General features: G+C 44.7%; 1 protein-coding gene across 3 annotated transcripts in view; it reads right to left on the bottom strand.

The window, feature by feature from the left end:
• khdrbs3 (KH domain containing, RNA binding, signal transduction associated 3) overlaps nt 1–21263 on the bottom strand; it is a 152098-nt gene that overhangs the window by 98481 nt on the left and 32354 nt on the right. For 2 of the 3 annotated variants that reach the window (XR_006026143.1, XM_042076818.1), the window contains exon 1: nt 14132–14556. The exons of the other annotated variant lie outside the window; for it this stretch is intronic. Coding sequence is in view for 1 of the 2 variants with exons in the window: in XM_042076818.1 (XP_041932752.1) it covers nt 14132–14222 (91 nt within the window). In the remaining variant the exon portion in view is untranslated. Of the gene's footprint in view, nt 1–14131; nt 14557–21263 lie in introns of those variants that run through there. 3 annotated transcript variants of the gene reach the window in all.

The following is a 21263-nucleotide window of genomic DNA, read 5'->3' as shown; positions in this document are numbered from 1 at the left end:
TTTGCAAGGAGCAGATCAATATGTTAGACATGGCCAAGCTCTGAAATGTATCCAAGTGAATGCCCACTCAATAGCGTTGTCCAAGAGACGAGCGAGCTGGCTAGCCCAATACATCTTCCGTTTGACGCCAGGGGGCCAAACTCCATATTTGAGGGGATTCGGGACGTCACGGCAAGCAATTTAAATGGCAGATGCCGCCATCAATTCTCCGCACTGAGGCCGCTCAAGATCCCACCAACGGACCAATTTGTCTGTGAGTTATTGGTAAAGCAATCAGCTTTGCTCCACTGAGGATCATTCGCGCTGGTAGGGGTTACAAACTGTATGCTGAGAATGAACGTTTAACCGCATGTGTGCCTTATAATGATAGGTACAGATGGAAGGAGTGGGCAGAGGGACATAGTGTAACTTCATTACATTACTGCAAAAGGTGATGCTTTGGGTAAACATAATGCTTCTCTTCGAGCATTCAGATCCAATTATACAGCACACACACACACACACACACACACACACACACAGGCACATGCACAAACACACACATACACACACACACATGCATGCACACAGAGTGTGGTTCACACATTGCATTCCATATGCATTAGGCCATCATGCTGTACCAGCAAGCTTCACCATCACCGCCTCTGTATCTTTGTTCTGGAATGCCTCTTAAGAGAAGCCTTTCATGAAATATAAATAAGGCCTTTTTGCAACTTACCAAGAACTGAGTAAACAAAATAAGCAAAACAATGTGGAAGCTTGAATACCCATAACATAAACTAATACTTAAAAAGCAAATATTTAGCAATACTTCCATGTGAGTATTTGTATTGTTTTTGTAACCATCCATGTAGTGTAGCATGCAATCAGTGCAATGCTTCTAGCAAGTGCATATCCATTCAGTACTTATATCAAGTACATATCTATGTAGTGCTTATATCAAGTACATATCCATTAAGTGCGTATAGCATGTATATATCCATGTAGTGCTTATATCAAGTACATATCCATTCAGTGATTATAGCAGGTACATATCCATGTAGTGCTTATAGCAAGTGCATATCCATTCAGTGCTTATAGCAAGTACACACCCATGCAGCGCTTATAGCAAGTACACACCCATGCAGTGCTCATAGCAAGTACACACCCATGCAGTGCTTTTGGCACGTAACTGTGTCATGCACGAGATCCAGGACAAAGCATCGAACTTTATTTCCACTGTTCTAAGCGTGTGCAGTGTTTAGAGGACGGTGGCAAGAGCAAAGCCACTTACAGCTCTGGGACTGCTATTGATCACTGGCGGCTGGAGCAGCCATAATCGCCTAGTTAGGCTGAGAGTGTTTAAATACCTGCGGCTCCCCAGGGCCTACCTTTAACTGTGGTCTCTCTCAATCACCAGTGCTTTGAGGGACCAAAATGGGTCGCATGATACTTTAATAAATATTATAATTAGGCAGACACCTGCCATCGCCAAGAGGGTTTGCGGAGTTGTGTTGCGAAGAAGTTAAAAGTGACTTCCGGGAGAGTGTGTATGTGTTTGTGTCTGTGTGTACTTGAAAAGATGGGGGGGGGGGCAGAGAGAGAGAGAGAGAGAGAGAGAGAGAGAGAGAAAAAAAAAAGAGGGGGAGAGAGAGAGAAAGACAGAATATGGAAATTTTGCGGATATGGAAAAATGAGGAACAGCAACTGCTGTCACTGAGTGTCAACCTAGGAATTCATTGTGTGTGTGTGTGTGTGTGAGTGAGTGTGTGTGTGTGTCAGTGTGACTGTGAGTGTGAGTGTGTGTGTCTGTGTGTGTGTGTGTGTGTCAGTGTGACTGTGTGTGAGTGTGTGTGTGTGTGTGTGTGTGTGTGTGTGTGTGTGTGTGTGTGTACACACGCACCAAATTCCAGTGTGTATTTCTGTGAGTGCAGTCACAGATTCTGAGTCTGCAATCTACCCTGAGAGTTTGCTATTAATTAATAATGTTGTGCTTTATTTTTAGAGACAAAAGCATAGATGAAACCATTTTGCAGGAGATCTTGGTGCAATATTTGCTTCTCAAAAAAACACAGCACAGTTTAAAAGAGGAAGATACTCCTCTGAGATACACTCCAGTGCCACCTAGCTGATTCACTCCCAGTCTTTTTCATGTCAAAGGAGTCCTCCATGGATGTCTCAGCTGGCTTTATCTCATGCGGCAGGGGAACAACAGCAGTTGATATTGAACCTTCCGGAACAAGGGCCTGAGGACTCACAAATGACCCTTGGTTTTACTGCCAGGCAACTTTTGCTATTTTTAGTTCACCCTACCATGTTTGTGAGAAACAAAAGTGACCATAAGCTAACTAGACCATTATTGCTTTAAGATCATTTATTTTCAGGAAATGTTACATAAGTAAGAGTCAAAAACTAAACACACACACACACACACACACACACACACACACACACACACACACACACACACACACACACGTCTTATAATAGACAATTGTGTCTCATGGGATGTAGCACTGCTGTCTGCTACTCAGATGATTGTGTTCCAGTTGGGTGTGTCGGTGATGAAAATTCAGGTTCAGAGGGAAACAAGCATCCACTCATTGCCCCCACAGGGGAGCTTAGCGACTTCATTCACAACGCTTAGCATGTTTTGTTTACTCAAGTCACTGACCAATAAATCAATGCATTTTGGCTCGTTGGTTCTTTATAATGAGACTAGCTTCCTCCTTGTCCTGGAGCTGCTATTTGTGTTTTCTTGTGTTCTTTTCCCCTCCTCTTCCGCTTATTATTTCCCCCTTTTTTTGCCCGGAGAGCTTGTTCATGCTCAACCATCTGCTATTCATCTCTCTCTTCCGAGCCCCACTTCTATCCTTCTCCCTCCCTCCTTCACTCGTTCTCTCTCTCTCTCTCTCTCTCTCTCTCTCTCTCTCTCTCTCCTCTCTCTCTCTCTCTCTCTCTCTCTCTCTCTCTCTCTCTCTCTCTCTCTCTCTCTCTCTCTCTCTCTCTCTCTCTCTCCTCCCATTCTAGGTCTTTCTTCTTCCCCCTGCTCTGCTCACTATCTCGGATGTCTCCTCTCCTTGGGAGATGCTGTCAGGTTATCCTCAGCTGGTCTGTGGTGTGACTCTCGGAGCCCTGCTGCTATCTGACAGGCCCTTGCTGCTGGGCACCAGGGGCCCCTTAGGGAGCTCAGGTTTCTGGGTCGGTAAGGCGATCCACTCGGGCCCTCCTCCGCTGCCCTCCCTCCTCTCCTCCCCCCACCCCTCCCCTCCTCGGTCAACCACCTCCGCTCTCTCGTTTACGGTTTCTTATCAGCTTCTCCAGGACAAGGACCTGTCAATACAACAACCACCGGCGCCACCAGCGAGGGTGCCCACACACTCTTTCTCACACCCACACTCATACACACACACACACACACACCACACACCTCCACAGATCTTGTACCACCATCTTCAGCAGCACCACCACCGCTGCCACCCGCTATCAAACCCCAGCCTGTGCACTGTTCTCTCTTGCCCGGTCGAGAGGCTCTCCGGCCGGGGTCTGACTACCGTACGGCTGCAACAGGAACCAGGGCCGCTCACTCTCTGCAGAGTGCATCTCAACCACCGATCTATATCCGCGATTCCTTCCTCCTTCTATTTTATTCCTATGCCACTGACTTTCTCACTGCCACTCACCCCCACACAAGTTCTCCATTACACACTTAGAATGAGAGAGAGAGAGAAAGAGGGGGAGAGAAAGAGAGAGGGAGAAAGAGAGGAACCAAGTTTCATCACCATCAATGTCACGGCAGAGGTATTTGCACGATAGCTTGCAAGGGGTGATGGGAGCAGAAAACGGAAAAAAAAACTGCCACTGCCCTTTTCCTGAAGAAATAATGACCCCGTGTTGCTAGGTTACATGCCGGCGTTCGGTGTTCAGCAGTACTGGCGGGCATGAGCTCCCACTGTACGGGTGCCGGGTAATGACAGCAGTCAAAACAAAGCTCTCGCTGCTGCCCACACAAAACCAGGATGTCTCTCCTAATGGTGCTTTAAGACAAAGGGAAGAAAAAAATAGGAAGAAGAGGAGAAGAGCGAGAGCAAGAGAGGGAGAGAGGGAGCGAGAGAGAAAAGAAATCCACCAGCGGTGAAAAGTTTTTGCTGATGAAAACGAAGATGAGGTATGGGCGTTCAAACAAAGGTGGTTGTGTACTGTGAGGTCTGTAACAAGCGTTGGTGGAGAGTGTGTGTGTGTGTGTGTGTGTGGGGGGGGGGGTCACTTCTAACAAGCCTGCGTTTCCAATTCTAACCTAGACTCTAACAAGCTGCAGGGCCCCCCATGACTTCGGGTCAACTCACAAATGAGCCAAATCACTTACGTGCCGCCAAGCGGATGTGTGTGTGTGTGTGTGTGTGTGTGTGTGTGTGTGTGTGTGTGTGTGTGTGTGTTTCTGTTTAAGCGGATGGCGTAAACAGAAAAGGAGCCGCAGTTTCATTAACCGCAAGAACAGCGGCATGGCTGCCCTCTTAATGGACGCAGATCAAAGTGTTTCAGACGCTTCGTCTGCCCTCTCAAAAAACACCCACTTTTTTACCCTGATGGCATCACAGTATGCGAGAACAAGAAAGAGCATAAACTGAAGAGATATATAGTGAAGAGAAAACACATTCCTTTATACACAAAGTACTTGAAGTTGGCGATGGACGTCAAATGCGAGAGATGGTAAATAAAACAACACAATGAGGGAATTTAAGTAAACCAGAGTGGAAAAACATCAGAGAGTTAACAGAAAGCTGGATGGATGTTCAACAAGAATGAAGAGATGACAGTAAAATTAGACCTCCACTGGGGAACTGGAGTGACACTGAAAATAAACACATGGGGAGAGAGAGAGAGAGATGACAGCAGGAAGAGAGGACGTTATAGTCCCTTGGTGGTTGAGGTAAATGAACAGATCTAGCCCTTCTCTTCACCTTTCTCTCTGTCTTTCTTTCTCTCCTTCATTCCCTTTCTTTTGCACCCACTGCCTTTGCATTGCAGCGCATTACTGGATAACTTCCACTGCTCCAAAAACCCAGAAAATCCACTTAACTTTCATTTACTGATATCCTATTTCTCTATCTCTCTCCATTAAAGATTCATATCCCTCCACTGCTGGACTCCATGCTCTGATTTCCTTCTCTCTCTCTCTCTGTCTCTCTCCCTTTCCCTCTCTCATTCTCTCTTTCCTTGATTCTCTTTATCTCTCTGTCTCTCTCTCTCTCTCTCTTTCTCACTCTTTCTTTTTTTGCTCTCAGGAAGCAAGGGGATGCACTAAAAGCACAAAGACAGAGCCTGTTATTTATTCATACAGCGACAACGCTAGCTAGGTCTGGGGGACTAATCCTCCGAGTTGAAACGATCCCCAATGACCTCTCTCTCTTTTCTCATACACACTCAAATACGCACACACACACACACACACACACACACACACACACACACACACACACACACACAGATTTGGGAGAGGACTTGGATTAATGAGGTGTGCTTCTCAGGCTGACGAATAAGCACCACGCCGTTTCCCCCCCCCTCTTCATCTTTCCCTCTCCTGCATTTGGTGAGGAACATCTGGTGGTTAACACACACGATTACACCGACATCGGCGCAGGGGGCACGAGGACGACGCGGGCCGCATCTTCCTCCCTGTGTCAGTGAACGCGAGCTTTAATATATTAGCCCAAAGGCCAGAAATCGCTCATTCTTCTAATCACTTTCATAACGTTGAGAGTGCATTCAGCACATTCTATATGCTAGTCCCATCTCAAAAGAGTGCAAGAAATGTGTGTGTGTGTGTGACACAATGGGTGAAGAAGCAAGTTGGAAGTATTAAATTTGTGGCGTATGACAACTGACTTACGAATTAATTACGAAAGTGACATCTAATTTGACTTCGGTTCCGTTTTGCAGGATCACAAGGAAATCAAATGTGATAAGAATATAAAAACTGTATCGTCTTCCTACTCTGCTGAAGGGAGCATGCCCTCCCCCATAAATGGATGACAACATCTCTTCAGCAGTGTCCACTGCTTTGCATGTTTCGCGACATTCTGCTGGGGCCAAAATGGATTTGACGTGGCTGAAAAGTTGAGCCACCGCAGGTTTTCTTGCGATAAACATAATTAAATGGGTCTGGATTACACCAAGTGGGATGGGGGACGGTGTGTGGATGCCGGCGAGAAGGAGCTAATCCTTCCCCAATCCGCTCAGCGGAGAAGGTGACGGGCATACAAAACAGCCGTAAATAAAGATGGCTGAAAAAGCGCCAGGAGGTTGGGGATGAGGAGGGACGAGGCAGCTGGAAAGGAGACGTCGGGTGTCAAGATCAAGCGTGAGGCCTCTTTCAAGGGCTGATGCATTTATTAAATTAGTCACTAAGCTGGATTTGGGGGGGGGGGGGGGGGGGGGGGGGGTCGTGTACACAGGTGTTCCAGGATCTGAAGTTAAGATGTGTTTGTAGGGCCTCTCCTTGATGGAACGTTAGAGAAAGTACAGAGTGTGTCTGTGTGTGGTTGGGCTAAGGGGCCTTTTCTCTAGCAGGTCTGGATGTGGAACATAACACTATGCTCTCAAGCTCTCTGCGTAGTGGAAAAATGAATTTCTCTCGTGTGTGTCGTGTCGTTTACTCACAACACATACACACACACAATCATACACAACACATGCAGTGTGCACATATGTGCCCCCCCCCCCCACACACACACACACATTCAACATGCATCCAGCTTCCCTGCAGAGTGTGTTGAATCTGCCAATCTGGCTCTGGCTGAGAAAAAATGAAACACCTTCGGAAGTGAGAGGATGGGCACCATCTCCTTTTCTCCCTCTCTCTCCTTTTTTTTCTCACTTCCTTCCTCTCACTTTCTTCCTCCCTCTTTCTGTGTCACACATCACACACGCAATCTCTCATTCCCTCTCTCTCTCTCTCATTCCCTCTCTTTCTCTCTTTCTATCTCTCTAGAGTCAAAATGAGCCAGGGGAATGATGGTGCTGCCAATGCTGCAGAATCTACCCACTGGTTTGACATCCCAAGACGGGTGATGAGGGGGGAATTATACAGACACATCAGCCCTTCGCTGCTTTGGTGGTGCTGCCCACAGCAGCCACACTCACACCCACACCCACACTCACACCTCTGCCCATCTACACCTGAGAGAGGAGGCTTTGAAGGTGTGGTCTGCACAGCAATGATGTCATGTTCCCATGCATACACAGAGGAGGACAACTCTCTGACTGGCCGAAAGGAAATGTTTCTCACTGAACTGACCATGCACTCAATCCTCAATATCATATCAATCGCACTGTAGCTGAGTGTTGTAACACTTACGTAGAGCATGCAGCACTCCACAAAGAAAAGAATTCTCCAGTAAATGTACAGTATGTCATTTAGACGTTTTCTTCTGTGTCAAAATGCGTGTGCTTAGGAGGAGTGTTAGCCCTAGCAGAGCTCACCTCTGATGGTTGAAGTCCTATAGCTGGTGGCTGGACTGGGACAAACCACAGGGAGAGCTCTTTCATTGGCTTCCTATATCACATTTCCTTCAGCATCAGTCCCTACAGTATGCCCTTTCATATTTGTCCATCGTGGAAGAATTTTTTCCCCTCCCTTGGCATCTTTTCTATTTTCATTATTTTTTCATTTCAATTCCAATTTCATACAGCCATTCCTTTCTCTTCCTATTGCCCTGACTCTCTCTCTCTCTCTCTCTCTCTCTTTTTTTTTTCAAATTTAATTTCAGTCACAGTCCTTCATAAATAACATTTCCCTGCGGAGGTGAACCTTCACTCTGGCTTAGCCTGAAGCAGCACTCTACTCACCGAGCCTGGGCTCCGAATCTCCTCCATTTCTGTGTGAGTGTTAACCGCAGCCAATCCTTACTCTCGCAGAACCCATACACCCCCACACACACACACACACACACACACACACACACACACACACACACACTCGCACACACCCCCCCACACACACACACACTCATGAACACACAACCTCACCCAGCTCTGCAGATTGCATTAGCATCCTATAGACAAATGATTAATGGATCCATAATTGAAGTGAGGCAAGCCAGGGGGAGTTTTTCCCCTCTTTGCCATCATACAGATGCCAGACACCCTGAGAGAGAGAGAGAGAGAGAGAAAGAGAGATAGATGAAATGAAGGGTTTTACGGGGTGGGAGAAGAGGAGCAGGTTTCAGGCCCCTGTCCTTAACTACCACCCCCGCTGCTCCTCGGAGGGCAGCCCGGCGGGCTCTGTTGGGGGTTCCCCCTTCGCACGCTGGGTTTAAATGATCTCATTAGAGGAGTTCCGAGAGCAAGGGCCCGGCTCCCGCGCTGGCGCCCCGGCAAGCTCTAAACAAGCAGAGTGTGCATTATTGAAGGAGGGAGGAGAGATCAGACGCCAGGCCAGAGAACACACACACACACACACACACACACTACTGAACCCAGAGAATAGAGTGGGAGAGGACGTGGGGAAGAGGGGAAGAGAGATAGAAAGAGATGAGGATAGAGAGAGTGAATGAGGTGGGATGGAGAGAGAGAGAGAGAGAGATGATGTGGGTGCTGCACAAATACCGCTGTAAACAAGACAAGCTCAGGAAAATCTGTGGGCGGCTATTTGAAGTGAAGTGGCCAAACATTTCTTTTTTTTCTAGAAGCTTCTTCTCCCTCTTTGGCTCCCTTACTTAGGAAAACATGCGCCTACAGTGGCGAGAGCCGTGCGGAGCGCTTAAAAATTCATGGGGTGTAAAGGTTGAAGTGATTACAAGAAGATAATACACATGCCATCTAGCTCCGGCCCCATGGCCAAAAGCCCTGCAAACTTTAAATGCCTTGCAAAAAGTGCTGAGCCGCGCAACTTCTTCAGCAAAACAGCCACCAAGAGCGGTGGGACTTATTTATTTATTTTTTTTAAATGGAAAACGGTGCATGTTTTACAAGCCAATAGGTTTTATTACGGAGGAGGCACTGAATTGTGCAATCATACAAAGCTGACTTTGAAATTGTTATATCATACATAGGGAGCTCACTGACTTGAACCAGATCGACATATATACGACTCCACAACACATTTACATATAACAAGCAATGAGTGTTGAATGTCTCATTGAGCGTTGAATAACTCATTCAGAAATGCTTAAAGAGAAAGCCATTATGGAGAAAAGGACTGTACTTTCAGTGAAAGAAAACTACCCACAAAGGAACCAGACAAGACACAGGTAACAGTATCCCTGATGTGGCATGGCATTAAATTACAGCTTCATCAGGTGATTGCTGTTGATTGGATCTGCGTGTAAATCCGACATGCAACGGTGAAACAATGAGGAACCTGCTGAGTCAGGACCTGCCATTAGGGCTCCTGTGTGTGGCTCTGATGGTGATCAGTCGCTTCATTTACTACTGGCCCTTGGAGCGACTCTCTCCCCTCTACCTCTATCTCTCTCTGGCTCTGTGGCTCATCTCTGGGGGAGAGGGAGAGAGGCGCGAAACGCTAGGCTGCCAACACCCCTGCTGCCACAGCTCCTCTCAACACCTCGCTTGCAGCCTCCCTCACACCACTAGACACACTCACACACACTCTTTCCAGCCTTCCCATGGGCTCCTCATCCTCCCTTTCCAAACATAAAAACACACACACACACATCATTTACACACGTGCACAAATTTAGACACTCACATACATACCTGCACACTTGGGCTAAAACACTCACTAACAAATAATCAAGTTTTAGCCTGTCACACACTCACACTTTAGCATACACTAGCATACACGCACGCACACACACACACACACACACACACACACACACACGCACACACACGCACGCACACACACACACACTCACACTTTAGCATACACTAGCATACACGCACGCACACACACACACACACACACACACACACACACGCACACACACATACACGCACGCACGCACGCACGCACGCACGCACGCACACACACACACACGCACACACGCACACACACCTTTAGGCTCCTGACTCCCCGCTCCTTTGGCCACAAGAGCTCAGAGTGTCAGCGTGTTGGTGAGCCGCAGATGATTATCACAATCTGTGGTTTCCCTGCTCCAACTCTCTCTCTCTCTCTCTCTCTCGCTCCCTCCCTCCCTCCCTCCCTCACCGTCTTGTCTTCTCTTGTACTGCCCAGTGTCTCTGGCTTTGATAATGTCTCTCAGGGCCCTGTCTGCGCACTCGCTCCCCCTGCATTTTCAGGCACGCTGCCAGCGCTAGGGCAGAGATAGCCCGTGAGCCGAGGCCCAGAACAGGCTACTGCCTTGTCGTTTTCCCCCCAGCATCTTTGAGTGACAGCAGAGCAGCTTCGGCTGGATGGAGCGCACCTGCATAGGCAAGGCTCCAGTGGCCAGGGAGCTGCACCTGTTTGCATTCTCTGCAAGGAACTCGGTAAGGTTCTGCGCTGAATGCAATGAATGTTTTTTTTTTTCCCACACATCTTTTTTTCTCCTTTCGCTCGTTTGGTTTTAGCGATATGCATTCACACATTGGAGTGTGTGTGTGTGTGTGTGTGTGTGTGTGTGTGTGTGTGTGTGTGTGTGTGTGTGTGTGTGCGCGCGTCTTTGTGTGTGTGATAAGTTGCTGATGTGATGCTAACACAGCAAGAATGACAGAGATGTGGCGCCCTGGGAAGGATGTGGCAAACACTCAAAACCATCACACACACACACACACACACACACACAGACAATTATTAAATCATTCATCCGAGACAGAGCTAGATAAATAAGCTCAGGTATGTTCACATACAGTGCAAGCACACTTTTATCACCCCAACAGGGACATATACATTTGTATAGGTAAATAGTATGATGAGCACATAAGATACCTTGGAAAAATGTCAAATTCCAGTACCGAACAAAAACTGTCTGTTTATCTGTTTCTGGTAGGGGACACTTGCTAAATCAAACCATATTTTTTAAACTAACTTTGTGGAAAATGTGTAATAGGCTACAATAGGCACAAACCCCACTGCTGTGTTTAGGGCTTGAAGGGGGAAAATGCTGTTCCTCTTTTTCTGGGAAATATTCAAGCTTCACCAATCAACAGCATGACAAAATTTGCGACCAGATTTATTTTATGTATGTATGCAGCTGTGTTAATTAGCAACTGGGAAGCTTTACTTGTCAAAAGTGTGGCCTTGCAACGCAGCACTGGCATTCGTGTATGAGTGTGTGTGTGTGTGTATGCTGTGTGTGTGTGTGTGTGTGTGTGTGTGTGTGTGTGTGTGTGTGTGTGTGTGTGTGTGTGTACCAGGCCTCTTCCCTTGCCAATTGCATAATCAAGTAGCAGGACTCATCAGCAAGGCAACAGACAGAGAAGAGGTTCTGTCGAAAAGCATCAAGTGCTATCTGTTGTGGAAAGCAGATAATACTTCAAAGATTACTGCACTGCAAAATGATAAAAAAAACACATCAACAAAAGCAACTCAACCTCGTCCAAACATAAAGATGCACTGCAATTTGCATTCATTAAAGTCTGATTTCACTTTCTAGGCACAGAACGTATGCAATCATGCATATGTCCAGAGCCATCATTGGGTCATGGATCTGTCTCTAAAACAGAACAGCAGTTTGAGGTAAAGTTTTGCATGAGAAACTTCATCTCCCTGTACTCACTCATAAAAATGTGCATTCGTTTACATGGCCAGATGGATTTCTGACTGTACCACAAGGGACATTCCAAGTCGATATCTCCATTAACAGTAGGCTTACCATCTCAAGCAAACTGGTCGTCTGATTTAGAAACATTTCATTTCACATTTCAACACACATTCCCTTTGCTTCCATGGCTTGTCTAGTTACTTAAAGCACTGCTACGAAGTGACTTAATACCACCAAGGACAAGAGATTAATCTATTAGAATCTCCACAACATTCTGTAATCCCTGCCATCATCAGATATGATCTTGGCGTGCGTCTGGAAGAGGAAAACAGCTGAAGAGGCTGCCGAGGGAGATTCCGAGAAATCCTTTTTTCCTCCCACCCCCCTCCCATAGTCGGACATATTTCTTCTCCCCAGAGCAGCACACTTCTTTGAAAAGGCAAGCCCATTTTTTTCTTCTACTGAAGACAGTGCCCAACTGATAAGGAGAGGGGGAGAGAGAGAGAGAAAAAAGTGCTGAGTAACACGCTGCCTTATCTCTTCTCCGGCTACTGTGATTCCTTCCACCTTTTCGGAGGCGAGCGGATGGAGCTTGCGGAGAGGCCCATTCGTAATGGCCACTTTGCTCAAGGTCCCCCGAATCAATGCCTTCCTGCCTTGACACAAATCTCCGCTAACAACGGCAGCGATCTCATCCTTCATCTCGGCATCTCGCCCGCATAATGTGCCCTCGCGAATTCCCCTGACAATGGAAGGGAGGGAGATGCTCTGAGGGACTCCTATACAAGCCCACCTTGATTGCACTGAGAAAGACTTATTTTTCCCCTTCACTCCATCTCTTCCTTCATAAATGCCATCAGTTTTTGCATGTTCCTAATCGTTACACAACAGACGAAAAAAAAGCTTTGACTGTTCTGCTGCCAGAACACCACTTGAAAGTCTACTTGCATCAAGCACATGGTAATATCTGAAAATGGGGGAAAACACTGTAAGCTTGTTAATACCAGCTTAAGGGTGCATAGGCCTTCTGACTTGGTAATTGCATCATCATATGACTGATTTATGGACAGTGAAAGATGTGAGTTTGTGTATGTATGCTCATGTCAACTGAGGCCAACATTCAATAATTGTTGTGAAGGTCTCTGACCCCACTCACACTGAAGATAGCCATATATTTGTTTGAGCTTGCTTTTGGTTTTGGTTCATTGATTCAAAGCACAATGCATTCCACATTTCACACAAGGTGTCATGCATTATTTAGTTGCTGTTGGTGCTGTTATTTCAAATATATATAAGTGTTTGTGAAAATATGACCAAAACCAATACAACCCTTGAAACATGAACTGAATTGTAGATGCATTTGTGTAGGTGTTGTGTATGAAATACTACTGATTAATGATTACAGGAACACATTTTACACACTAATATAAGCTATTTGATGAATGAGTTCCACTGCTTTTTTTGTTATTCTAGCGAGGTGCAGTGCGCTGAAACATACACTGGGCCTATTTATAAATGCCTAAGCCTCTGACCATGTCAAAAGTCAATTCAAATGTGGACAGATGAAACGGTCTGCCAATTGTGATAAGTTGCTAATCCAGGGCGACAATTCCTTCCAACCCGCCACTCGAGGAGAAACGATACTCAAAGGACTGGCTATTCTGGAGCACTCCCGACGATAGGGGAAATAGGGGATGCGTCGAGCGGCATTTGGCAAAGTCAGAGAGCTTCAAAGCCAGAGACTACCACTGTGCCGCAGCTCTTGCCTTGGATTAATTAAAGCGTCTTCAAATCACCGTGGACAATGCCTCTGTCTTCTTTCAAACTGCATTAGGATCAGCGCAACTTCTTCAAAGCGTGACACCAAACCCAGCACTCCGGCACTGTCCAAGGCAAGCTGATGCAGCTGCTAACATCCCAATTAACAGGTGTTGGGATAAGGTGTTACAGGAAGATACCTGGAGGACGTCACGCTGGGTAATTATGAGAAAACATTATTACAAGAGCAGACGTGATGTCCCAAAAAATATCGAGTGCAGCGGTTAAGATAACATATTCGAAGTAAATTATATCTTGAGGTGGTAATTAATTTGAGGTCTAAAAAAATCTGGATATCTGTCAACCGGTGACCTGTAGCTACTTTTGCCTAATCTACAATTTATATAATGTAGCCTATAGCTTTTTTCGCCGCGTGATATTAGGCTACAGTGTGGTACAAGGTCATGCATGCATTTTCATGTCAGCTGGATCAACAGTCCAACGGTGACTCAACGGATAGTTACATGTGCAATGTTTAGATGTATCTTACGTTTCAAACATATAGCCCTTAATACCTTTCTGGTATCTTAACTACATAAGCATTTGACTCCGTAACTTAGTAGCTCATGATCTGCTTTTAATACAAGGAAAGTCGTAACACTGTCACTAAATGCGCACGCATGATATTAGACGACACGGGACGGAGGGGACAGAATCAGGTGGTTTACCTTGATCAAGAAGCCGTAATGCATGTTGAAATGACGGGTCGAGAGAGTCCTTCTCTGCCAAGAGCTCTGGGAGGTACTTTTCGTTATCCATTTTGTCCGGCACCTTTGGTCCAAGCAAACACGATAGGGTTGGATAAAGATATCCCGCGTTCTCGGCTTGCACCACCAGAATGAACAGCGACCAATCTCAAAAATAAAAAGAAACAAGTGGTGTCTCTCGTAGCGTGTGTTAAAACATTACAAGTAAGCTAGTTTGTTATGCTGTGTCAGCCATGAAGAACGTGTATGCACTTGTTTCTGTGGAATTCCGTTATCCCATCTGTGAGGCTTTCACTCAGTCCTTCACGGGCAAACCCCTCTGAGCAGAATCTCTCGCGGCTCTGTAAACAAGCTCTTTGAAGCTCCCCCTGTTGTATCCACTGGCAACGACGGTACGTCCCGGGCCCTCCAACGATTGGTTGCGGTAAAAATTGCGCTATGATATGCTAACAATTTAAGCGTCAATCAAGGAGGGGGACGGACTGGCGCCAGATGGATTTAGGAGCGAATGGAGTTGTCCATGGTGCTGTAACTAAACAGACACAACCACAGCCAATTTACAACCGTAAACCGATGCGAAAATTAAACGTTTAAATGGCATGTTATAAGGAACAATGGCACAGTGTGCAAATAGACATAAAAGAATAATAGTGTAAATAATGTAGATTTGCATCGAGTGCTGAGTAGCCGGGGAAATTATTGGGGCAAACAAGTACATTACATTTTTCATTAGAATATCACGTTTGGACTAATCAAATCAGTTGAACACAGCAGAGCTGTGAGTTGCTGCAGGGCAGATTTAAATATGGAAATGAGAATGCAATTGTATTGTGCGCTATGTTCTCAACAGTCTAAGTCAAATGAATTTCAAGCGGAATTTTATGTTAGTCTAAGGGATTATGAATGCAGTTTCACTGAATGTCTACATCATCCCTTTAGGAATCTGAGCGTAAAGTTCGTACGGTTGAATTTCTGCTTTAATATTATTTAACCTTGGGGTGACAAACGAATGAAGTCAAAGATCTCGTCTGGCCGCGGGTTTCTGTTTATGAATCACTCCGGGGCTCCTCTGTTGTCATAATACAGTGAGGTATCAACATGAATGTGCGGTCAAAAGTAGATGCGCAGCCATGGGGGACGTTCGTTCTGGATGTTTAGAATGCCTCTCCGTCGTGATACGGGTCGAACCACCAGCTGAAGATTATATTCCGAAATGACAAGCTAATACGTCAAAAGAATTAAATCTTCCAGACGGGATCCTTTTGTTTTACTACTATTAAGTCCCCAAACACTCCTCTTAGTCATCAGTGGAGTCAGCCATTGTCATTGGAGGAGAGAGACTGGCCTGGAGTAGCCTGTAGCCCAAACAGTGACAAGCTACATTGGAGCAAAGCAGAACAAAGATGTAGTATTCCTAATACTATACATATTCTCCTATGCCTTCTATTGTGTATGAATGCTGACCACTTTTAAAATGAAAATTGATTATTTTGATAGCCTACATTCCTGCTCAGTCTCCCACTTCATTATACACCTGGTCAATAATTTAGAAGAAATCCAATCATCTCTCTTAAGGTCACGTCCCTGGCAAAAATTGATGCATTTTAAAAGACTGCACAACCATTTAAAAAAAAAACATCTGTGAGTGTGACTTAGTATACACATAAGAAGCTCTCATAAATAAATACATGCAAATTAGAGACAGACAAGCATTTTTTTTCCCTCAACCGCTTTATGTGTTCTGACATCTTGTAACCATATCCTGTAGAATGTATGGGTTTATTGGTTCTATTCATTCTTTTTTATTACTGGCACAGAACATTAGTTATGGGGAGATTGATAGCACTCCGTTACTGTCATGTTACAGACACTCAGTGGGGCGGAGTGAGTCCAATATGTCAATATGTGCGGGTCATGCAGTGTCACTTTTGTCTGCTGCTAATCTCATTACAGGTCTGCATTTCAGATTGTTTGCTTTGTGCTTCCACAATACAACCAGAGGCCGTTTAAGAACAGTTTGAACAAAGTAACATGGGCATCACCAGCATTGCAATGCCAGCAGTCAGTCTTTTTTTCACTTTCTGTTTACAGTACAAGGATGAAAATCGCAGAGCAATATTGGATGATCTGCTATTGTAAGCTAGTTTTGTGATGGCAGTGCTTGTCTGCTGCTGTCTAAACAGATACCTCACTCTATTTGTGCTGCAGACAAGTAAGCAGGCAAGTGAAAAAAATACACATATATATATATATATATCTTCACTGGGTTGGATTAACCTTTGTTTCCCAGAGTATTTGCGGGTCAAGGGTCAACAAATATAAAATCATTAACACCAACAGAAAACCATGCTATATCTGTTGGGGTTTTAATAAAAATGGGCATATACACTCGTATTAGGATTAATAAATCACATTTGGTAGTTGAGGTTCCTAGGCAAACTTCCATAAATGTGCTTGCAATGAAAAAGGAAAGGATGGGGGGGGGGTGCAGTGGCCATGGGAACCGAGGTTCGAATTCGGCCTAGGATGATTTGTGAACCGACACCTCAGCCACTCCCACCTCTCACTCACTCATGTCCTCTCTTATAGCTAAAAAGCCCAAATGTAGAAGGCCTGTATGGTGTGTATCCACCTACTAACCACTGTGTAGTTGGATCATGTTGCCCAGGACTAAGTTAAAACAATTTCAATTTAATTATCACCTTTATAACGGCCAGTGAATTAAGATTAGCTAAAGCCAGTGATGGAGGGAAACTCCCATCAACACAATTTTAACTAGTTCAAAGAATAAAGTTGTACAAAGTCATAGCACTACCGAGATACACAGTGCTGTTATGTTCACAAGCTAAGAAAGCGAAAGATAGTTGCCAGTGTTTCCATCAGAGGAGACACAAAGGTATAGGTCTCCTAGTGGGCGGAAGAGAGGCCTGACAAGCACTGGTTATATAATTCAGATTATCAGAGGTTGTAAGAGGGGTCCCTCTTCCATTTCAGGAACACAGCAAAGGAAAGTGACCCAAAACAGCCAAACAAGATGGCCTCATGTATATTTATCAATATATATATTTGTCCTCCACAAACTTTAGAGAGAGAGAGAGAGGAGACAAAGAGAGAGGCAATGAGAACTATTTACTTCTTTGGCTTCCATTGTGCTCTGAAATGGCCGCTCGAGGCGATTGATATTATGTTTATTTATAGGCATTGGCGGGTTGACTACATTGAATTTCCCTCTGTAAAAGTGCCAGGCTTAACACAAAAAGAGCATGACAAAGCTAGAGAGTGAGGAAAGAAATGTGTGTGAATATTATGTGATTTTTTTTATTGCAAAGTTTTTGTGTGGTAATAGAATAGGCAACGGACAAACTGGTAGTAGGAAGAGTTCTCATTAGGATAGCAAAACAGACAGACATGCAGCTAGAGGGACAGGGTTAAAGGCTCACCACAGGCACCAGATATTGGTTACAAATGTTATGAACGTGCCAGCACCCTCGCTAATGGGCCGTTTCAATGGCCTGCATGCACGAACAATACTGGGTGTAAACCTTTCAACAACTCTTTATAATGTTTAGCTTTTTCTTTAAAAAAAGAAAGAAAGAAAAAAATGGAAAAGAAAATTTGTGTTATAAAACAGCTTACATTTTTAATCTCTTTCCGGGACCATTAAAAATGGGCTCAAATGCACTAATCTTCTTTGCAGATGACCGACTTATTTGTAGATATGCTTGCCATCTGTTCTTCTTCATCGTCTTCACCACAAACAAAGCCTCTGTAATGTCCTCGTATATGCCTAGTACTGATCCTTGTCAACACTGCCATCAGCCTAATGTCATGTCCATGTAACATCTTGTTAAACAATACATTGGATTTTGACAGAGGCTCATTTTTGTTGCACGATCTGGCCACTGCTTTTAAATAGACTGCATAGTGTTTTCTAATCCACTGAGCGCTCAAAGTGCTTCACAAAGAAGGCCCAACATATATGCATTAATGAACGCGAACACACTGACAGCAATCTAGCTATGTCAAACACCAAGCAACTAATCAAGAGCAGCTAAGGTTGAGTGCCTTCCTCAAGGACACTTTAACAAGAGGCAGGAAGTTACCCGAGGTGAACCTGGAACCTGAACCAGTTACAGGCCTTCTGTCTGTTTGCTGAATCACCTCTGTTACCTGACTGGTGGCAAAGTCTTATTAGTAAAATGTAATGATAGCAGGCCCCAGTAAATAGACATTACACTCTACACAATAGTTTGTTAATGACTGTTCTTTCATTAGTTAAAATGAATTGTTTGCATAAACCAGTTTTTACTATTATAACCCATAGCATGTTTTAAATTTAAATGACTTCTATATAATTATATCATTCTTTTTTACTATTCTATAGCCTAAAACTTTTTTTTGTTCTCTTGCTAATATTTATTTGTGTATAATAGTACATCTATTGAAAATGAAACTATTTAGTATTACAAATGTAATTACAACAATCATCAACAGCCAATTTGGTAATGGCCTGTGGAGCTTTATCATAGAGTGCTACAATATTTCATCTCACTCCTGGATCTATCTTTGAATAAATGAAAATGAGCAAGTTCATAGTTCAAAGTGTTGTTATATAAAGCCATGTTTAATGAAGAGGGATAGACTATTCACACATAAACAAATTGCTTCTTTGTCTCTGTACGAGTACGATGAGAGAAGATATATATATACACAACGGCTAACAAGTGCACTTTGCCCCTTCCATCATTTTACTCATTTTTATCTTAAGACCTGTAATGCTTTGCCACCTTTGGTTTGGGTAAAACCGTTTAAAAATATCTTTGCAAATTGAACCGCAGATCTCTTATCGCTAATTTACAGAACAGAGCAGGGGAAAAAACACCTTAAATCAAAGGTATACTTATACCTTGCACTGCATTTTTAATCTAAACCAAAAATAGTTAAAATATGTCTTCAGGCAAGCAGCATGGTGTAAAAGAGAAGGGGGGAGTGGGGGACTGGCACTCTTAACCTTGAATATCAGATGTCTGTCCTCACTAATGAAATTCCTAAGGTTGACTGGCGCATGAACCGACAACCATCTCAAGGGTCATTACCTTATTACGTGTCTTGGGGCTAATTGGTTAGAGTTGTGCTCGACACACTTTGAATTCAGACTGCTGGGGTGTACTCCCCTCTCTCTCGCTCTCTCGCTCTCAACACCCCATCCCATCTCGTCGCTTTCCCCCCCATCCCTGGTATTTCTCAGTCTTTTGATTGCTTTGCCGTGTGCCACGCGCTAACTGAGCGAGTTCACAGACAAAGTGTGAAGATTGCAAATTGGACACCGTAGGGGATTGGGGAGAGGATGACGGAGATGGGGCTGGAGTGCAGGATTCCGCACAGGGCTTGTATAAAGACGGTATGTTTTATTTTTATTTTTGAAAGGTTTCTCTATAGTCTGAGCAGGGGCAGCACAGCTGGGCCTTTGGAGTGACTATACTGCCTCCCTATGGCTGACCCAGTGGCAGGTGACTCAGGTGAAGAGCAAAGGGCTTGGGCACAAGTGAACGTATGAGATGAGTTCTTTTCTGGAGAGAAGGGAGTGAGATGGGTGTATATAGAAAAGGGGAGAAAGATACTGTAAATAAACCAGAAACAAAGAGGGAAGGATGTATGTTTTTTAGGATTGACAACATGGCTTCCTCAGCTGTGCATGCCCAGCCCTCCACTAACAACACTCTGGATGAAAAGATGAACATCCACTGACATGCTCAGAGTGGCCAGATACACTACTCAATGTGGTTTACACTTTCGGTGTTTTATCTTTAAAGTAAATAACTACAAATCTTCATGGGTTGGGAGGAAGAGGAAGCGTGTGCAAAAGGAGAACTTAGATTTAGTTCTCAAAATCTCCATGACCCCTCTCTGCCCAGCTTGGTACGGGCAGGAATGAATGAATGAATAAATAAATAAATAAATAAATAAAAACACAGCGCCAAAAGGTGCATCTGGCTGGTGAACGTTCGCTCACCCCACCAACCTTCGATTTCTCCCCGTGAGATGCGACGCTCGGAGCAACAATGGAGTCAGCCTTGCAGAGGGCACTTTGGGGTTGCCTGTCAATGGGAGCGCGTGCACATCCGCTAAAGAGGTGTTCGCCACACAACTGCGCACCGATCCATCAGACGCATTGATCAGACATCACCCCATCAGCACCCAACTCCACCCCGCCCCACCCCACCCCCTGCTGCGGGGATGCAGAGACCCCGCGTGTCCTCTCTCTTCTCCAGGAAGTGCTGTATAAAAGCAGCCTAATGAGGAGCCGTCAGCCCTGGCCAGGTAAACCAATCAATGGCAGCGGGCAAGAGTTTGCCCAAGGTCGACTGTCCACTGTCTCGCTCACTCATTCTCTCTCTCTCCCTCTCACACACACTATAAATCTCTCTTGCTTTCCTACATGCAACCACACATACACACAATATACATACTACACACACATACACACAATATACATACTACACACACACACATATATACGTATATATGTATGTATATATATATATATATATATATATATATATAAATACTGTATATCGCTCTCTTTTTCAGTATCTCTATCTGCTTTCTTCTTCTTCCTTGTACTCTTTCCTCTTTTCTCTCTACAGACCTGTCTGTTCTTGCTTTCTATGTGTTTTGCTTCTCTCTTTCTCTCTCTTCCACAGCTGTGCTTACAGCTACGGCTCCCCCTCACCTGCCACTCATCTGACAGGGCACACAGGAGGGGTCTTTTCCACCTCTACAGCTGCACGGGAGACAGTATGCCCCGGGTTTGCCCTCGGCTGACCTCTCCTTCCTCTGTTTACCACTGGTCAGATTCTCAGTTTGACAATTAAGGACACATAAGGTGAACTGAATGCAGGGGATGTTTTAATTTGTGTAAAGTTTTCAAAACAATAAACTTCTTTGTCTTGTATAGTAATATTGACTTTGACTTATTGTGGTGGAGAATTGTCTTTCAGATTCACAGAGGCAAAAACAGGGAGCTTAAGAAAATAGAAAGAAATACACACAGGGGCAGAAAAATGGAGAAGGTCAACAAGAATAGAAATGA

Source organism: Alosa sapidissima, chromosome 21 (genome assembly GCF_018492685.1).
Source record: "Alosa sapidissima isolate fAloSap1 chromosome 21, fAloSap1.pri, whole genome shotgun sequence".
Classification (NCBI taxonomy): Eukaryota; Metazoa; Chordata; class Actinopteri; order Clupeiformes; family Clupeidae; genus Alosa; species Alosa sapidissima.
This window is presented reverse-complemented; position numbering and strand designations above follow the sequence as displayed.